The sequence below is a fragment of the Haliotis asinina genome, chromosome 4 (assembly GCF_037392515.1).
Source record: "Haliotis asinina isolate JCU_RB_2024 chromosome 4, JCU_Hal_asi_v2, whole genome shotgun sequence".
Lineage (NCBI taxonomy): Eukaryota > Metazoa > Mollusca > Gastropoda > Lepetellida > Haliotidae > Haliotis > Haliotis asinina.
Window position 1 is genome coordinate 24,878,249 of NC_090283.1, and position 21,326 is coordinate 24,899,574.

The 21,326-nt window shown below is 40.5% G+C and overlaps 1 protein-coding gene and 1 pseudogene across 1 annotated transcript; one reads left to right on the forward strand and one right to left on the reverse strand.

Annotated features, from left to right (window-relative positions):
- Window positions 1–951: 951 nt before the first annotated feature.
- Window positions 952–8,516, reverse strand: LOC137282380 (peroxynitrite isomerase THAP4-like; annotated as a pseudogene).
- A 2,497-nt stretch (window positions 8,517–11,013) lies between these two features.
- LOC137280861 (uncharacterized) lies at window positions 11,014–19,684 on the forward strand. Its single transcript, XM_067812054.1, has 4 exons — window positions 11,014–11,050; window positions 17,338–17,772; window positions 18,497–18,707; window positions 19,660–19,684. The coding sequence occupies exons 1-4, from the start codon at window positions 11,014–11,016 to the stop codon at window positions 19,682–19,684; spliced, it is 708 nt and encodes a 235-aa protein (XP_067668155.1).
- Window positions 19,685–21,326: the final 1,642 nt, after the last annotated feature.

A 21,326-nucleotide genomic window follows, 5' to 3' on the forward strand; every position in this document is an offset into this window, starting at 1 on the left:
TTATCATAACATTGTTCATAAAATGATAGGCGTTATGTTCCCAGAGTTATGAATAAATGCATACCCTAGACTTTAATAGACAGAGACCTCTGACAACTGTTTTCTGATGTTGCCATTCTGTTTATCAACAACGTCAGTGACGACCCAATGAAACACGGTATTGCATTTGCTTGACCATCATCACATAAATATTAGACGTGACTGGCATTGACAGTTTGCCTATTTTTTTTCATTTGAGAGTTGCTATGAACAGCTGGTCAAGTAACATGATATTCCGTAAGTTGTTACAAGTACAAGCAGAACGCTTTACTTCTGTAGTCTGTTTGAAGTGAAAACGTACCTATGAATTACACTTTGAACAAAATCGTAAACCAAACAAAGTGAATTTAAGATTGCTAATCCTCATAATGATTTTTGTTAAAAACCACAGAATAAAATTATGAGATTTAAATGTTCAATTGGCAAGGTAAAATTATGAATATTCGCAATCTTAATTTCATTTTATTGGATTACATTTTTATTTAAAGTGAAATTCATCGGTACGTTTTCACTGCAAACAGATTATAGGGCATGCCGTAAATAGAGGTAGATCTGAGTGAGTGAGTTTAGTTTTACACCACACTCAGCAATATTCCAGGTATATGGCAGCAGTCTGTAAATAATTGAGTCTGTACCAGACAATCCAGTGATCGACAACATGGGCATCGATCTACGCTATTGGGAACCGATGACATGTGTCAACAAAATCAGTGAGTCTGACCACCCGATCCCGTTAGTCGCCTCTTACGACAAGCACAGTCGCCTTTTATGGCAAGACTATTCTACCCCGGGTCCTTCACGGGTCGAGGTAGATCTGAACTTGTGTTGTAAGAGGGCATTTTTGTCAGATTAATTAAAGTGATAAGACCTGAAAGCTCTCGGATGTGCATGTAAATAAAGGTAGATCTGAACTTGTGTTGTAGGAAGACATCTATTGTCCAATTTATTACAGTGACAAGACCTGAAAGTTCTCGGATGTGTATGTAAATAAAGGTAGACCTGAAGTTTTGACAAGACAGTGACAAGAAGATATCTCGGATGTTGAAAGTGGGGAAATAACAACGGGAATATGCAAGTAAACATTGTTTTCAGTCACAATGTCAATTTGATGAATCAATCATGGACAGATAGATTTAATCAGCCATAATGTCAAAATGAACAAACATGAATTTATTTTAAAATAATAACAATCGCAACAAATATGTATGTCAAGCTGGAGAGTTACAGATTTAATCTACCATAATGAGTAATCATGGATGTATTCAAATGATGTCAAAGTGAACAATCACGGATTTATTAAACCATAATGTCAAACTCAGCAATCATGGATTTAATCTGCCATAACATGAAACTGAATAATCGTGGATTTAATCAGTGTTAATATCAAACTGAACAATCGTGGATTTAATCAGTGTTAATGTCAAACTGAACAAGCATGGATTTTGTCTGTCATAATGTTAAACTCAGCGTAAGTATATATTTTCAGCTTCAGTCGGATGTGAACATAGTCGACAAATATCCGTTAGAAAACCTTTTCCCCATCGCTATATATGTAATCTCATCGATAAGACAGACCCAGGAAAAAGATATGAAACTCCAGTTCATCATGGTTGGATGGATGGTTTATTGCTTACTGTCGCACTCAGCAATATTACTGCTACATGGCAATCCAGTGATCAGCAGCATGAGCATTGATCTACGCAAGACCACATACAACACGTCCTATAATGGAGTCATTTGAGCATATAGACATTTTCAAAAGTCTTGGAACTGATCTCCAGCAATCCATGCTTGTAGTAGGCAATTAACGTCAGGATGTGGCCAGGCTCGCTGACGTGACACAAGTCATCGTATCCCAAATGAGAAGTTGATGTAAGTCACTAGATATTGTGGCACAAACATTTAATTAGAGGCAGCCGTCATATGGCTGGAAAATTGCAGTAGTGCGGCTTTTAGCAAACAGTCCATTTTACAAATAAACATTACCATGCTATGAAAACGTATGCGATTTTTGAGAGAAAGAGTTTCTAGTTTACATGACAGGAGCTTCAGTATATGCAAAAGACCAGGGACTCCTTTCACAAATCACTAAGGTGATTCCAAGTCACTAAGGTAACCTTAGTAAAATGTTAAAGAATGGGAGTTAAGGTTAAACTTAGTTAAGGGTGCTTCGTAAAAGGAGCCCCAGGTGTGTCCCAAGTCTACTACAATCCTGGGCCCCGTTTCACAAAATTCTCGTAATCCTAAGATCTCTTAACTTAACTTTTCTCGTAGCATCCGTAGCTCCTGTTTTACAGTATAGGAGGTACAATGGCTACGAGAAAACTTACGAGATTTTGGGCTTACGAGACTTTTTTGAAACGGGGCCCTGGGCCCCGTTTCACAAGACTCTCGTAAGTCTAAGGTCTCGTAACTTTTCCCGTAGCCTTTGCACCTCCTATGATACAGTATGCCAGGTACAAATGCTACGAAAAAGTTACGAGACCTTAGGCTTACGAGAGTTTTGCGAAACGGGGCCCTGGACCTTGATCACAAGATATATTCTTCTTTTATAACTTCTATGAACAAAATTTAATTTTACAGCATCTGTTTCGAAATTAAATGAAAACTACACTTTCACAAGGGGATGACCTTGATTCCTCACAAATCTTATGCATCATAATTATTTTGATTATTATTTAATCAAATACATACACAGTCAATCTGAATAACATACATATCTAATTAAATGATTTCCATTCAGCTTCCGTCCTTACAACTCATACAACCAGTCTAAATTCGAATACACCTTTCACGCTATCACATTGGTTCGATCTTCTTCAGTGTGCGATAGACAGTGGTTCTAAACTGTGATTCATGGTCAGTCACAGGACGCTCTTCAGTTCCGCTGCATCCTCTTGTATCCTGGAGTAGCGGATCTTCAGGTGCTGCGTCAGGGGCGTCTTTTCAGTTGCCATCCACAACGTCTGCTCCAGGTTGTCCCCGTCACGTCGTATGAGACGTTTTATCTGGAACAAACATTACAGCTGCTGGTAATTCACATTCACTGCTTCTACCACAACCTCAGCCACCTCCACAGCCACCTCCACGACGACGATCACTACGCCTATCAGCATCACTACTACTACTACTACTACTACTACTACTACTACTACTACTACTACTACTACTACTACTACTACTACTACTACCACCACCACCGCCACTACTACTACTACTGCTCCCCTTCTTCCTCTTTCTCCTCCTCCTCCTCCTCCAACTACTACTACTACTACTACTATCACCACCACCACCACTACCACCACCGCCACTACTACTACTACTGCTGCTGCTCCCCTTCTTCCTCTTTCTCCTCCTCCTCCTCCTCCTACTACTACTATCACCACCACCACCACTACCACCACCGCCACTACTACTACTACTGCTGCTGCTCCCCTTCTTCCTCTTTCTCCTCCTCCTCCTCCTCCTCCTACTACTACTACTACTACTACTACTATCACCACCACCACCACTACCACCACCGCCACTACTACTACTGCTGCTGCTCCCCTTCTTCCTCTTTCTCCTCCTCCTCCTCCTCCAACTACTACTACTACTACTACTACTACTATCACCACCACCACCACTACCACCACCGCCACTACTACTACTGCTGCTGCTCCCCTTCTTCCTCTTTCTCCTCCTCCTCCTCCTCCTACTACTACTATCACCAACACTGCCACTACCACCACTGCCACTACTACTACTACTACTACTACTACTACTACTACTCCTGCTGCTGCTGCTGCTGCTACTACTACTACTACTACTATCACCACCACCACTACTACCACCACCGCCACTACTACTACTACTGCTGCTGCTCCCCTTCTTCCTCTTTCTCCTCCTCCTCCTCCTCCTCCTACTACTACTATCACCACCACCACCACCACTACCCCGATCGCCACTACTACTACTACTACTACTACTACTATCACCACCACCACCACTACCACCACTGCCACTACTACTACTACTACTACTACTATCACCACCACCACCACTACCACTACTACTACTACTACTACTACTGCTGCTGCTGCTGCTGCTGCTACTACTACTACTACTACTACTATCACCACCACCACTACTACCACAACCGCCACTACTACTACTACTGCTGCTGCTCCCCTTCTTCCTCTTTCTCCTCCTCCTCCTACTACTACTACTACTATCACCACCACCACCACCACTACCCCGATCGCCACTACTACTACTACTACTACTACTACTACTACTACTACTACTATCACCACCACCACCACTACCACCGCTGCCACTACTACTACTACTGCTGCTGCTCCCCTTCTTCCTCTTTCTCCTCCTCCTCCTCCTACTACTACTATCACCACCACTGCCACTACCACCACTGCCACTACTACTACTACTACTACTACTACTATCACCACCACCGCCACTACTACTACTACTGCTGCTGCTACTCCCCTTCTTCCTCTTTCTCCTCCTCCTCCTCCTACTACTACTATCACCACCACCACCACTACCACCACCGCCACTACTACTACTACTACTACTACTACTATCACCACCCCCACCACTACCACCACCGCCACTACTACAACTACTACTACTGCTCCCCTTCTTCCTCTTTCTCCTCCTCCTCCTACTACTATTACCACTTATTAATATAAATAAATTATTACATTTAAACATGAATTATTTTTATTAACGAGTTATTAATTTCATAAATGAATTATTATTCATAAGGAGCCTCTACAATGCACGTCATCCAGGGCATGTCATTTTGTCTCGGACCTGGAAAATATGCTGGAAATGACTTCGCTTTGAAAAGGCACTGTCTTGGTCAGGATAACATTTGTATCACAAGAACCCATTTACGTCAGGTCGCCCTCACTTCTCACCTTTGTTGCTGGTGTCAACCGGAAGAAGCTCATGCCCACTATCATTCGAGACTCCACATTCAGCTCTTCACCTTTTAGCTCCCCTTCTTCAAGCTCACTGAAACCTGCATTTGCATGCATTCGTAACTACCCGTGTCATTCCGACAAGCCGGATGGCGTCTCATACTCTTCTTGTGGTATACGACTAAGCCCTGTCCGGGCATGGAGATGAAAACAGTCTACACATGCGTATGGTCCAGCACTGCGTGCATTACCAAGGAAAGATAACTCTGAATTTCCAAACATGGCTACTCCTTGAATATCCTATATCCCGCAAAACAGCAATACAGTAATTCCCTTTGTTAACATGTTTCAGGGTAGAAAGTTCTTGATCCTTTTGCTCAAAGTTTATCTTTAAATTGTGATTTATATAGTTGAGCGAAGTTTTAAAGATCGATGGTGCCGCCATTTTCATGCTTAGAAATTCGTTTCACTAAGCGCGATTTGATTGATCGCTTACGACTGGGGTAAGAGAAAGAGGCGCATAGTTACGAACGGATTTGCAGGATGTGTCTAATGTTCACAGCAAATATAAATAGAGTTTTGTGCTCAATTTCTTGCTGTCGACAAAATAGTATTGGTATTTGAAATGGAAGATAAACCAATTGCTTAAACAATAAATTTGTCAAGTTTTCAAATAGAAGACATAAACATGAACGCGTATACGTACTTATATGAGATTTCTTTTTGTCGAATCTATATTGTCGACATTGGTATATTGGTATTGAATATGTGTTGTTGTTGCAGTACAGTCGACGGATGAATAATATTACTGAAAGATTGCTGATAGAATGATGACAGAGTAACAGTTTTGAAGACGGGTGATGTATGACACTGCCGAAGAACGCTAATGGGTATAGTATTGCTGAAGAGATGTAGTGAGTGAGTGAGTTTAGTTTTACGCCGCAGACGGAGATAGAGTCGAACACAGAATGCTGTCTTAAAAGGACGTTTCCGGTTGACTGAACAATGTTTCAGTTAAAGTGAGTGAGTTTAGTTTTACGCTGCACTCAGCAATATTACCGCTGTGTGGCGGCGGTCGGTAAATAAGTCTGGACCAGACAATCCTGTGATCAACAGAATGATCATTGATCTCCGCTATTGGGATACGATGACATGAGTCAGCCAAATCAGCGAACTTGACCAGCGATCCTGTTACTCGACTCTCACGACAAGTATGGGTCACTGAAGGTAAATTCTAACCCGGATCTTCACGGGTTTCAGTATAATATTGTTTAATAAGAGGGAATTAGACGCGGCGTTGTTTCAAACATGGCAACGACGAAATGATAGATTCGAACCTATTGACAAAAGATACTGACACACGCTACCCCAATAACACATTGGATTAGCAAAGACAGGAACCCGGGTGTGAAGAGGTGTTACCTATATTCGTTGCAATAGTGATAGCGACGTGGTTTGTGTCCGACTGCCGTCGAATAAAACCTGATTCTCCATGCAAAGGTTTCTTCGTCACAGCGTCCCAGGAACGTGTTCTGTTGAATGGAATTTCAAATTAAGAAAAATATATGTCGAAGATTTATAGCATGAAACGTCAGCGATACCGAACGCAGTTCTTATCCTAAATAGAAGTTCATATCGCATAAGCTAAGATCAGAGTTAGAATTGGGTTATATGTTTGTTTATTGTTTAATGTCGTACTGATCAATATTACATCGATATTACAGCTGTGTGGGTGAGTGAGTGAGTGAGTTTCTTCGCTACCTACTCTTAGCTGCAGCCTATGACGATAAGGCTTTGAACTGATCTTCAGTGCCCCATGTTTGCCGTAAGAGACGACTAACTAGATCGGGTTTTCATATTCTCTGACTTGGCTGACACATGCTATTGGGTTGCAATAGTGCAGATCGGTGTTCATGCGGTTCGTCACTGGAACCATTTAGACTCGATAATTTACAGACGGCCACCGTATAGCGGTAATAGTGCTGAGTGCGGCGCAAAACGAAACTCGTTCACTCTAAACTACAAAGTTTGTTGGTAGGTGCAACGGGATGTTTCGCATACACATCAGGTTTGCAAGGAACTTAGTTTGGATCTTACTGAAAATGTATGTAATGCTGTCCAGTATGGTAGAAATAGAGCTCCTCGCCATAGTTAAGTCCTTAATGGTGGGAAATATACCGACGCCGTTGTCCCCCCTCCATCTCCCCAACAACCACGCCAACGGCTTAATGTCGTCGTGAAGAGCAGTCGTATCTGAAACCATTGGATAGTTTGCAATAAGTGTTGCATTCTAGGATTTCGAAGTATACTCGACAGCAAAAGAAACGCAACTCTGGCTTTTTCGTCGTTTTTAAATTGAAGACATAAACATGAACACTTATTTTTGAGAGATATCATTTTTTTCTCTCGAAATCTGCGGGTTTTTTTGCTGTTTAGTATATTGCGGAGCATACTGCTACATCGACGATCTTGTGATCAAAATGGCCGCTGACTATGGTTATTTACTATCAAAGTACCCTTCAAGGATGAGAGAGTAAATGAGTTTAGTTCTATGTCTCTTTAAGCAGTATTCCAGCAATGTCATGGCGGGGGACACAGGAAATGGGCTTCACTTCTGTGATCTGGCGCTGGTTGTGACACAGAATGAGAAATTGTACCTTTAACAAACAAACAAACAAACAAACAAACAACCGTCCTGAATTTATTATTTCCATTTATCATTTTATTTACATACTTATTGCCACTGACATGATATGGTCTTAGAGAAATGTTACACTTCTCAAGCCAGTGATGAGTGAGTGAGTGCAGTTTTACGCTTCATTTAGCCCTGCTCCACCAATACCACGGGATCCCAAAGGGAGCAAGAGGGGCATCAGGAATGGACTTCACACATTTTAGTCATGTGCGGACACAAGCGCACAGTAACTTTCAGTGTGATGGGTCATATAAAAATTGTCGATAATGTTTGTGTGTTCACAGATTAACTTAGTCGGTCTAAGGGAGGCAACTCGCTGCAAAACCCAGCTATTGCACCACAGCTTAATATTATCCATTGTGTGCTCTTATCCCCCTACTATCCGTGTCCTGCCATGTTTAAAAGATACACCGTATTACAGCTAGAGATAAATGCGTAGTAAAATCATTACCTGTAGCACATACAACCCCAAATACCTCAACACAATGGTAACCGCGAAGGCAATATAACCGTCTGTCCCACATTATACATTATAAGATATTCATAACTAAACCAGATGCAGGTACATTGATACGTCATCGCAAACATATTTATGAAGCCTCAGCGTCATTATTAAACCAAACCACGCAGCGAAGCGATCTGTGTGTGGAGCACCCGATATGTGTCGTATGCACACACGTCCAACTTCAACTACTCTCGTACAGGTCTGTCGATAAAGTGTCCCTACATCGTTGTGCAATCACCACATGAAACAAGAAATTCAGGTTTTTACCTGTCATTTTACAGACAAAACGGCAGTGTGTCCATACGGTGACCAGTCGAGGGGCAAGGAATTCGACAGCCGAGATAGCGAGCATGAGTCTCACTGGCCATGGGTCGAACCACTAGGTCAAGGTCGTTAGAAGTCTGCAGAAATGTCAATATGTGAGACTGGTGACCTCAACGTTGTTTATCCGAGAACATATTCGCCTGTCCACACGGCGTTTTCACAAACGAATCGTGTTGTTGGTATATATGTGAGTTGTGTAGGTACCGAGACGTGTTTGCACAATGGTACACCCGCTACACGTCACCGCATCCAGATGTCAGTTTAAACATGGTCCCGTGAAGGGCGAATGATTTACCCACTACGTTACCCCACCGCTCTTCAAAGTATTATGAGATAAGGTGTGACCACAGGCACCTTCAACAACAAAACAAAACATACACTTACATAAGAGTCACAGTGAGTTTACTGAGTGAGTGAGTGAGTTTGGTTTTACGCCGCATTTAGCAATATTCCAGCGATATCAGCAGTATTGTGACGTGACAAATTTTACATAAGACCTAATATGGCAGATGATGTATAAAACTAGCTTTTGAGTGAATGAGTGAGTGAGTTTGTTTTTACGCCGTTTTAGCAACATTTTAGCAACATCATGTCAGGGAACTGACCTTAAATATGACTAGTCAGAGCAATATGAGCCTTGAAAAATATGAGTTATGAAACATCTCTAAACCTTGGTATTGTGCACTCATGAGCTATGAAACATCTCTAAACCTTGGTATTGTGCATTCGTGCGCTGTGGAATATATTTAATTATTTGCATTGTGCATTCATGAGCCATAGAATACATACAATTATTTGCACCTGTATTCATGAACTGTGAAATATATGCTAAAAAGTCTAGGCTCACTTAAATCACTGACTATATGTTATGGGTATGTGTATGGTTACATCGAAGCTGAATTTCTCCACCAGCTTTATGGAACCATCTACAAACCTTATACAAATGAACTACACGAAGATGATGCATCACATTTGCTGAAACGTATGTGCAAATATGATACATGTGAACAGTTGCATTTTGGTTTAAAGCGTTGTTAAGAATTCGCCAGGTTTCACCGGGTTTCCCTATTTATTGAATAATCTTTTCAATGATACGATTTTTTTCACAATAAATCAGTTCATGTGTAAAGAGTTACTCCAAACAGTTTAAAATATTTTGCGAAATTTAATGTAGAACAGATAACTATGGACTTTGAAATAATACTTAGCATCGTATGTGAGCTATTGAATATATGTAATTATATGCATTGGGCTTTGAAATAATAGTTGGCATCGTATGTGAGCTATTGAATAATGAATATCTGCATTGTGCAATCATGGGCTATGAAATAAATGTACATATGCAACATTGGGCTCTTTGCAATCATCAGCTATGAGTCGTGAGACGGGAGTTGTAAAAAGAAGGCCCAGTCACCCACTCCTTCAGTGTCCCTTTTTATGTTTGATTGTAGTCAAGATGTGATCTTTGAGATCAATATGCAGTTTCACTAAAGTAACTGAAACATACAACTTTGTAAACACACATATCTTAGGTGCTTAACATTTTTTCCCTGGGTACCTATTCATATATAACAAAATGTTGGACATATTTTCAGACATTTTCAATTACTTCTCACCTGAACAGCAAATGGCAGCGTGGGAAAAGTAAGTAACATGCAGACTTAGGGAAAAGTAAGTAAGTAGCAGACTTACGGAAAAGTAAGTGAGTTGCAGACTTAGGGGAAAGTAAGTGAGTTGCAGACTTAGGGAAAAGTAAGTGAGGTGCAGACGTAGGGAAACTCCGGGTTTTATGGAAACTCTACGTCTATGTTTGAATTTTTCGGTGTACTGATAACGCTACTGACACGATGTGATGTGTCTGTGTCAACTAATCCCCTGAACCAGGCTAGATATTCTCGAAACGTTCGTGGCCCAAGGAACTTGTTAAGCCCATTCTTAACACACTGGCTACTATAAAAGATAAGAATTCTCAGAGCTACGAACGTTTTGAGAATATGGACCCTGGTTCAGAACTTGCCGGATCTTCTGATTTACCTGCGGTGGAAACGCATCACTTGATTGATAACAGTGATAACATCGGAACGTCTCACTCAAAGCAATAAAAAGTTGACTATGCATTAAACTTGGTGTTCCTCCATCATCCCAACTTCTAAAATGCCTATCACAGCAGTTGCAGATTTCAACTTGTTTTTATTCAACAATAGGGAGAAAGAAATGTAAGTCTGCCCCTTAAGAACAAATCGCTCTACGCCATGGCGTGTCACAGATTACATATGTTCAATGTAAAAGCACTATCAACAGACGTGCAGCTCCACTGTATTATTGATACCAGTTCCAAAATATGTCATTTACATGCAACAATCGCATTATGACTGCACAAATGATCAAAGGACAATGTCCTTGATTTGCTGATCTAAGCACATTTGGAACGATCATATATTTCGGAAGGACCACAAAAACCTTTCAGATGTGCCCAACTAACAAATGATGCAAAATGTTTCACTGAGTGTGAACGTCGGTAAAAGATGCACGTCTTCATCTTCCTTGTGCTTATCTTCACAGGTAAGTGTTTATGTCATGTTCTTACTATTGTTTGGAGCATTGCTCTGTGAGGACGTTGGACTGATTGAAACAATAAATGTTATCATTACCTTGGCAGTTGTTATGCACATGAGTAAGTTTCAAGTGTTCCATGTTAGACAAATCGAAATTATTGCTACGGCACGGTGTCGTACCTGGATACGTTGTCATGGTAGAGTACAGACTCTACTTTTGTTGGGCTGAGTTCCATCCGGGATTCGAACCACACTATCAGAGTCAGGCATCTAATCGCCGGCATACAAAGGCCACAGCGTTCAGCCACAGCGACGTTCACGTGGTTGCGTGTTCTAAAGAAAGTGTGATCCTACATTTGACCACTTTCTAAATGGCATTGTGTATTCACGTAATGGCGTTTCGGTGTCAATTGTGGTGAAACAAGCATGGTAAGTCTCCAGTTCATTTGTCTAGTGGTTTCTGAGGTTTCCGATTCATTTGTTGTGTGGTACCTGAGGTTTCAGGTCCATTTCCGTTGTTTTTGAGGTTCCGTCCTCATTTGTCATGGATTTATTCGTCCACTTATTTCTGAGGTTTCAGGTTCATTTTTGTCCACGTGTTCCTGAGGTCTCACGTTCATTTGTTCACAGGTTTCTGAAGTTCCAGGTTCTTTTGTCCACTGGATTCTGAGGTTTCAGGTACACTTGTGCCATGGTACCTGAGTTGCCAGGTTCATTTGTCCATTGTCAGGCTCATTTGTCCACTTGTTTCTGAGGTTTCAGGTTAATTTGTCCACTTGTTTTTAGGTTCCATGTTCATTTTGTGCACAGGTTTATGAGGTTTTAGGATCATATATCCACTGTGTTTGAGGTCACAGATTCACGTGTCCATATATGTCTCTGAGGTTTCAGGTTCAAGGTTTATTTATCCATTGGTTTCTAAGGTTTCAGATACACCTGCGCAATGGTTTCGTAGGTTCAGGTTCATCTGTCCACCGTTCCATTAGATTTCTGGTTCATTTATCCATAGCTCTCTGAGGTTTCAGATAATTTGCTCAATGATTTGGAGGAGTCGCTGTTTGTAAGTTAAATTCTCTACAGGTTTTGTCAGTATGAAAGTTCAAATTTTCAAATGTTCAAACTGTTCTTTCTTGCAAGTAATGCGGCCACTAAGTTTGCTCGCAGCCGTTATGGTCTTACATAGATATGAACAACGGATGTGGGTACCCTAAAGGGACCAAGTATGAGATTAACTGGTTTTGATATCAATCCAGATAGCTTAAATGCAAGGATCTAACCAGAAATGGCCACACACCTGTAAACAGATCTGTAGGAATCATGTACAATTGCCATTTTTTTCACAACGTATACATAGATCCACCTGCACAGGGTGATTTTTCACCCACACATTGCCATTTATGCTCATATATCATAATTATGTTTGTATGATTATTTAGACAATGGGGCGTATTTTACATTGATGCCACGACATGCTACGATCAACGGTAAGCATCACGCGCAACATATGTACTCGTCATTAATGTGATATCAAGTTTCTGTAAACTGAGATTTCTTGGAGTTCGATAACTTGGAAAATCAATTGATTTCGTTTTTGATAAGAAAATATGGGGGCTTCCTGTTTTCATCGAAAACAGTATGGCTTCCACAACGTCGTTTATCCAGCAGAACGGATTGAGGTCGTCTAAAGGTATCAGACGACGTATCAGATGACGTATCAGATGACGTATCAGACGACGTATCAGACGACGTATCAGACGACGTATCAGACGACGTATCAGACGACGTATCAGATGACGTATCAGACGACGTATCAGATGACGTATCAGACGACGTATCAGATGACGTATCAGATGACGTATCAGATGACGTATCAGATGACGTATCAGAAGACGTATCAGATGACGTATCAGACGACGTATCAGATGACGTATCAGAGGACGTATCAGACGATGTATCAGATGACGTATCAGGCGACGTATCAGACGACGTATCAGACGACGTATCAGACGACGTATCAGATGACGTATCAGATGACGTATCAGACGACGTATCAGATGACGTATCAGATGACGTATCAGATGACGTATCAGACGACGCATCAGACGATGTATCAGACGACGTATCAGACGACGTATCAGACGACGTATCAGATGACGTATCAGATGACGTATCAGACGACGTATCAGATGACGTATCAGACGACGTATCAGACGACGTATCAGACGACGTATCAGATGACGTATCAGACGACGTATCAGACGACGTATCAGATGACGTATCAGACGACGTATCAGATGACGTATCAGACGACGTATCAGATGACGTATCAGACGACGTATCAGATGACGTATCAGACGACGTATCAGATGACGTATCAGATGACGTATCAGATGACGTATCAGACGACGTATCAGATGACGTATCAGATGACGTATCAGACGACGTATCAGACGACGTATCAGATGACGTATCAGATGACGTATCAGACGACGTATCAGATGCAAAAGTAGAAAGCGGTACGATTAGTTCGAAGTCACTGAAGGTTTCAACTGCTCAGCTATGGCAAGTATTGATATGTCATTGAGCGTTATCACAAGATATGTCGGCTTGTGTTGTCTATTAGCCGTTTGGTCAGGAAACAAACGACATGAAGTACCGCCACTGTTTAGGTAGACAACGAGTGACAACTCCTAGAGAGGATAAAAAGCTCCTCCCGAATCGCACGACTCCTTCCGTTCATGTGAAATGAAAAACGAAGTGGCTTTTCAGTATCGTCGTTCGACTAAACTTGGATCCAGATGGCCAATCAGAAGTCCGTTAATACATGCCCAGAGAGCTGCACGGCTAACTTACAGGCAAACGCGAAGTCACCACAAGTCGATTTCTTGTATTCGTGATTGATGGTTGAGCTCAAGAAGCGTTTTGAGGGAGTTCAATGATGCCAATGATGATGTTAGGGAGGGGGTGTTGTGGGGGGTGAAGTTATTGCCGTTAAGAGGTTACACCAGATGTTTACATTGTTTTCAGTTATTGATACTTATGGGGATTTCAAGCCAGAATCTTGAAATGATCTGCTTGCTAACGTTATGCAACAGCTGTCATCAAGGCTACAAAGTGAGTCAATTTTGTAACATGCTTTTTTTCTGAATAAACGTTTTTCGTTCTTTAGATTTCCACTTTATTATTCCTTGAGGCAGGGAGACTGAGTAGAGTAGGGTAACCCTGCTTGAGGGAATCAAGATCACTATGCTAATAATATAATGTATATAATGTTGATATGTGTAATTGTATTGACACCTATCATGTCAAGGCGTCGTATCAAGATCAGGTAATACAAACATTTCAATTGTAATTGAGTGTGTATGTGCCACTACATCTACACAGATGTGACATAGCTTGAATCAACAGCAAACAGAAAATATTTGAGATCGGTCATATCTGGGGTTTCACATCGTGGATTGTATTGTTGACAGCGTATTGTGAAGTACTGTTTCAAGCATACACAATGCCAGCAAGCACGCACAAGGTAGAGGATGGAATGAGATGATTACTGATGAAAGACTGCTCCCAAATTAGCACAGATAAATCCAATAGTGAGTGAACGAGTGAGTTCATATCTCTCGTCTTATCAGTAATTTTTGAGCCACACGGTGACGAGAACAAGCAATTATCGTAGAAAACGTCAATAAATTTAGTAATGAAAAACCTGTTGGCGATGATCAGTACAAATACTAGACCGTCTTTTGCACGATAAATGCGATCATATATTCACAGTAGGGGGAGGTTGTAAACTTAGCAGACTGGATAGCAAATGACAGGAAGGTGAGTGGCGAGTGCTACCGGTAGGTTTCCCATTTCGCAAATTCAATGCCATTTAATTTGGTATTTTCAGTTTTTCAACTAAAAACGTTCATGTGACGCAATTACGTAAATACAGATGTAATGATACACATGACACATCACGTACTTACATTTGAAATGACACACATATTGTCATCACAAATTTACATTTTAATGACATCTATGCAGACACCAAATATAAAGAGTCCTAATGGCAAACGTCTCTCAGGTACATTTGTTAACTGGTACCTGGTGAGGCTCGGTTGTCCTCTAGTATCTGACGTTTCGGGTACATTTGTCTACTGGTACCTGATGCATCAGGTTCATTTGTCCACTGGTACCTGAAGAGTCAGGTTCATTGTACACTGTTACCATGATGTTTTGAGTACATTTGTCTACTGGTACCTGATGTATCGGGTTCATTTGTCCACTGGTAATTGATGTGTGAGGTACATTTGTTCACTGGTACCTGGTGTTTCAGGTTTATTTGTCCAATGTTACCTTCGGGTACATGCGTTTCGGGTACATGCGTCCACTGGTAACTGAGGTTTCGGGTACATTTGTCTGCTGGTGTTTGATTTACCGGGTTCATTTGTCCACTGGTACCTGGTGTTTCAGGTCTATTTGTCCAATGTTACCTGATGTTCCGCGTACATTTGTTCACTGGTACCTGGTATTTCAAGACCATTTGTCCACTGTTTTCGAATGTTTCAGGTTCATCTGTCCACTGTTATCGAATGTTTCAGGTTCATCTGTCCACTGTTTCCGAATGTTTCAGGTTCATCTGTCCACTGTTTTCGAATTTATTCAGGTTCATCTGTCCACTGTTTTGTGAGATTTCAGCTAAGTAATAGCTATCCCTTTCTCAGAGTCACCAGTAGTGAAGTGTCAGGTTTTCAATGTTGAAAATGGGACTACGTTGTTACAAATAATTACCACACAGTCTGTTCGATAAAGCTGCCGATGCGGTCCTATTTGAACCTCGGCACATTACGTACTTACATTTGTAATGAAAATTAATGTCATGAAATATTTACAGTTTAATAGCATGCACGGCGACATCACGTGTAAAGAGTTCTGATGACACGAGTAGTACATTCGAATGATACACATTGCAATTCTCAAACTTACAGATGTAACGACACATATGGTACGCTCATGTCCGAGGTGGAAGTTTTGTCCTAATCGTCACTGAATATCATTCCATGTCCGAGGTGGATGTTTTGTCCTAATTATTACTGTATATCATTCCATATCCGAGGTGGATGTTTTGTCCTAATTATTACTGTATATCATTCCATGTCCGAGGTGGAAGTTTTGTCCTAATTATTACTGTATATCATTCCATGTCCGAGGTGGAAGTTTTGTCCTAATTATTACTGTATATCATTCCATGTCCGAGGTGGAAGTTTTGTCCTAATTATTACTGTATATCATTCCATATCCGAGGTAGAAGGTTTGTTCTAATCGTCACTGTATATTACTCCATGTCCGAGGTGGAAGTTTTGTCCTAATTATTACTGTATATCATTCCATGTCCGAGGTAGAAGGTTTGTTCTAATCGTCACTGTATATCACTCCATGTCCGAGGTGGAAGTTTTGTCCTAATTATTACTGTATATCATTCCATGTCCGAGGTAGAAGGTTTGTTCTAATCGTCACTGTATATCATTCCATGTCCGAGGTGGAAGTTTTGTCCTAATTATTACTGTATATCATTCCATGTCCGAGGTGGAAGTTTTGTCCTAATTATTACTGTATATCATTCCATGTCCGAGGTAGAAGGTTTGTTCTAATCGTCACTGTATATCATTCCATGTCCGAGGTGGAAGTTTTGTCCTAATTATTACTGTATATCATTCCATGTCCAAGGTAGAAGGTTTGTTCTAATCGTCACTGTATATCACTCCATGTCCGAGGTGGATGTTTTGTCCTAATCATTACTATATATCACTCCATGTCCGAGGTGGAAGTTTTGTCCTAATTATTACTGTATATCATTCCATGTCCGAGGTGGAAGTTTTGTCCTAATCGTCACTGAATATCATTCCATGTCCAAGGTGGAAGTTTTGTCCTAATTATTACTGTATATCATTCCATGTCCGAGGTAGAAGGTTTGTCCTAATCGTCACTGAATATCATTCCATGTCCGAGGTGGAAGTTTTGTCCTAATCGTCACTGAATATCATTCCATGTCCGAGGTGGAAGTTTTGTCCTAATCGTCACTGAATATCATTCCATGTCCGAGGTGGAAGTTTTGTCCTAATTATTACTGTATATCATTCCATGTCCGAGGTGGAAGTTTTGTCCTAATTATTACTGTATATCATTCCATGTCCGAGGTAGAAGGTTTGTCCTAATCGTCACTGAATATCATTCCATGTCCAAGGTGGAAGTTTTGTCCTAATTATTACTGTATATCATTCCATCAATCATCTCTCACATTTCTTCCAGTCGATCAAATCCATGCTGTCGTGTTTCAAACCTCAAGAACTGAAATCATTCCAAATCTGACAAAGGTTGATGGGAAACAGCTTTTCAGCTCTGGCTCCCTGTTGTTTGACGTGAAGAGCTGCGGCAAAGTGAGGCTCCTCGTGAACGGAGATGAAGGCTTGGCAATTATCGACATTTATTCAAACAAGACCTCTTACATGCAGTTGTGTTACGACAAAGAAGATGACAGTTGCTTTGGGATGACGTCGGTTATATCGAGTGATCTGTGTGATACGTACACACCGCTATGGATCCAGTATCACAACTTTATCCTTGAAATGGGTGAAAGCTGCTATGTTGGACAAAACTCGCTTGCCTCCATCCCGTTAGCATTCATTCTCTTCAAAGCAATCGGCATTGAAATCTCTTCAAACCACGGTGCCTGGTGGCGACTTGGTAAAGCTTTTTTCTCGAATGAATGAATGAATGAATGAATGAATGAATGAAGAGACAAGTATGTGAATGACCAAACCTCTGAAAGGTCTAACGTATCTTTAGCCAAGCAGACAGTTAATTGAAAAATCAATGAATAAGTGGATGGGTCGTTGTCTGTCTGTCTGTCTGTCTGACTGGCTGGCTGAACGAACGAACGAACGAACGAACAGACAAGTATATAAAATTCCAAATCTCACAAAAGGCCAAATCAATCAGTTCGCTTTAACAATGTACCCTGTTAAATGATGAATGAATGAGAGAATGAGTCAGTGTTTACCAGGTAGCCATACCCTATCTATGTGTGATGATCAAATGAAAAACAATTAAAAGCCAATAACAGGATTATTTCGTAGCTATTTAACGCTCTGCTTTGACCTATTTATGGTAACCAAATCACAGACAAACTGTGAAAAAAAATAAATAAATAAATAAATAAATAAATAAATAAATAAAAATAAAACCAAACAAAAAAACATGGGTTCCGAATGATGACCAAGTGTAATGCTAGCTCAAAAACGAAAACAGACCAGGGTAATTGCCATAGAAGATAATACCCGTGGTCATCACGATTGATAAAAGTGTACATTGTGAGATAACTACCATGTAAGTTATCATTGATGAATACTCCTTATTCACATCAGCGCTCTTTGCAATAGTAATTATTCAATACGCTGGTTGACGACAGGAAACTCTGCGTGTCAACCTGTGACAACACCAGCTGCGACACGAGCTACAACACCTTCAACGCCGCTTGAAACGACCCCTGAAGCGACACCAAGGTCCTTGGGAAATAGAACAACGTCCAATGAAACAATGCCTAAGAAGTTGGAAATGGGGCGATCTGCAGGAGCTGTCAGCAGCAGCAAATCCATCACTGGGATGATCGTTGTAGTTGCGTACGTATTGTGTCAGTGAAAACAACTTTCAACCAGGTAGATTGACTCTGTAGAACCTATGCCACATTAGAGTCTGTTCTAGTCAGAGACATATACCTGCAACCGATAGATACCAAGGTATATATAGAAAAACTAGCAGCATTTCGCTGCAGCTGTCATAAACTGATAATCAAAACTGAACGCTACCAAAACAGCTGAGAAGGCAAACGATTATGCCCACAGTGCCTAATGCCAGGAGTTAATTATATTGAAACCGAATATCATGTTCTTCTTATTTATTAAGACCTAATTTTATCGATAAATATTTTCATACTAATCCATCAAAGGAAAAGTTTGTAATCTGATCTCTTAAATGTAAACATGCTATTACCCAAATGTCGAAATAACGTTTTCATGCTTTTAAACTACGAGAGTGGGGTAGTCTAGTGGTAAAAGTGTTTGCTCGTCACGTCGAAGACTCGAGTTCGATTTCAAACATAGGTACAATAAGTGAAACCCACTTCTGGTGCCCCCAGCCGCCAATTACAAAAATAAAAAGGTATCCAAAAAAAAAAAAAAAAAAAAAAGAGACCAGGGTACAAATTAAACTCATTCACTCACTCACTCACGCAAAACATTACATGGACAACGTAACCATCACAGCAGATTTGAACCAATTTAAGTGTATAAGTGAGATATGTGTGACGCTACTTTCTGCAAAGTTCCAGCATTATAGCAGCGGGGGACACCAGAAATGGGCTTCATGCATTTTAGCCATGGGGGAAATCAAACGCGGAACTTCATCGAGACAAGCGAACTCTTTTACCTGTAGGCTACACCACTATTTATCCTACTATATATTACAAAAAAGTTTTTCAGTTATATTTCTAAAAATATTTAAAGACGTCAGTTTGGAATTTAATGCATGCAATTAACCATGTCATGACATAGACTCATAAATATTCCTTTTCAGGCTGATGTCCTTCTTAAAGCACTAAGGGCGGTGGGGTAGCCTGGTGGTTAAAGCGTTACGCCGAAGGCCAAGGTCACATGGGAACAATATATACTCATGGAAACAAATAAGAGAACACATTAAAATACAAGTGTTCCTTTATTCTTTTCCAGGCTTCTTCCCAAGGTGTGTATTGCATTGTGGGTACAATTCTGGAAATGAATAAAGGAACGTGTGTGTGTTGATGTGTTCCCTTATTTGTTTCTGTTTCTGTTAGTATATTAATCCCAGTGATGGCGTCCCTTGCCATGACGTTACTGGAATAAAAGCGGCGTAAATCAATATTCATTCACTCTTAAAGTATTAAAATACTTATTACTAATGTTGTTATGAATTAAAATCTGTTGTGAGTAATGAAGCGTAGAGTTATTGTTTGAGGATGTAGCAACGAAAAGTGATTCGAAACTCTGACAAATCACGATCGAGTAAGCAAGCTCATCGCTTATTTTCAGCCATTTACCGACGAGGTCAAATCAACATATGTACTAATGTCCCTTACAAAAAATGAACGCAGCATTAACCTTACACACACACACACAGACACACACAGACATATATATATAAACATCACACTATTATATACAATTTTAACACTGTTTGTAACCACATGATTTTTATTTCAAACGACGAGTTATCATTTCAAATTGCCATTTATACGGCCACAAGACCGAACAAATCGATATATTAAGTTAGAAACAAGATAAACGTTTCTTCATCCAAACCTTTCAGCTTAACATTATTTTACATTCAGTTGTTGGCAATCTATAGCCTGATTTTATTTAATTTTTGGCTTGATGTGTCTAAATTGCAAACAGCTGAAGGGATGATGTAAATCCAACTAGGGTCAATGCAGGTAGCAAAGGCACTGTAAGTCCCCATGGTCCCCAGTATGGTGATCTACCTTCAGTTGTTGGCGATCTATAGCCTGATTTTATGCTGAATTGTCCGAATAGTAATATTTGTTTTAACTTTCCACGCTAGTTTTAATCCCATTTGTGACATTCTAGTTGTTTTACTGTCCTTCGTTGACAGGTATTTATACTATACATATATTTCATTTCAGTATTAAATGTTCTCGTCACGATATACCTGAGACATTGCCGACGTGACGTTAAATATTAACTCACTCACTCACTCAGTGATTTCGAAACTTGAACAGTGTGTATCCGAATATCTCTCTTGAACTTCAGTAAGAACAATCCTGGTGTCCCTATGTACAAACATCTCCAGTACACTTTGTAGATCCACTGTATTATTGATATCAGTTCGAAATGTGTCATTTACATGCAACAATCGCATTACGTCTCAACAAATGATCAAAACACAATGTCCGGGATTTGCTGATGTTTGCACAAGTGGAACGACCATGTATCCAGAATTGCCCATCTAACAAATGATGCAACAAGGGAGTTTTGCTCAGTGTCAACAATGGGGAAAGATGCCCGTCTTCATCTTCCTTGCGCTGATCTTCACAGGTACGTGTTATGTCATGTTCAGACTATTGTTTGGATCATTGCTCTGGCAAGACGTTTGACTGACTGTACATGTTACATCAACTGTTATCAGTACTTTAGTGGTTGGTACCACCAAACCACGAATACAAGGTTAACCTTATCGAAATTACACTC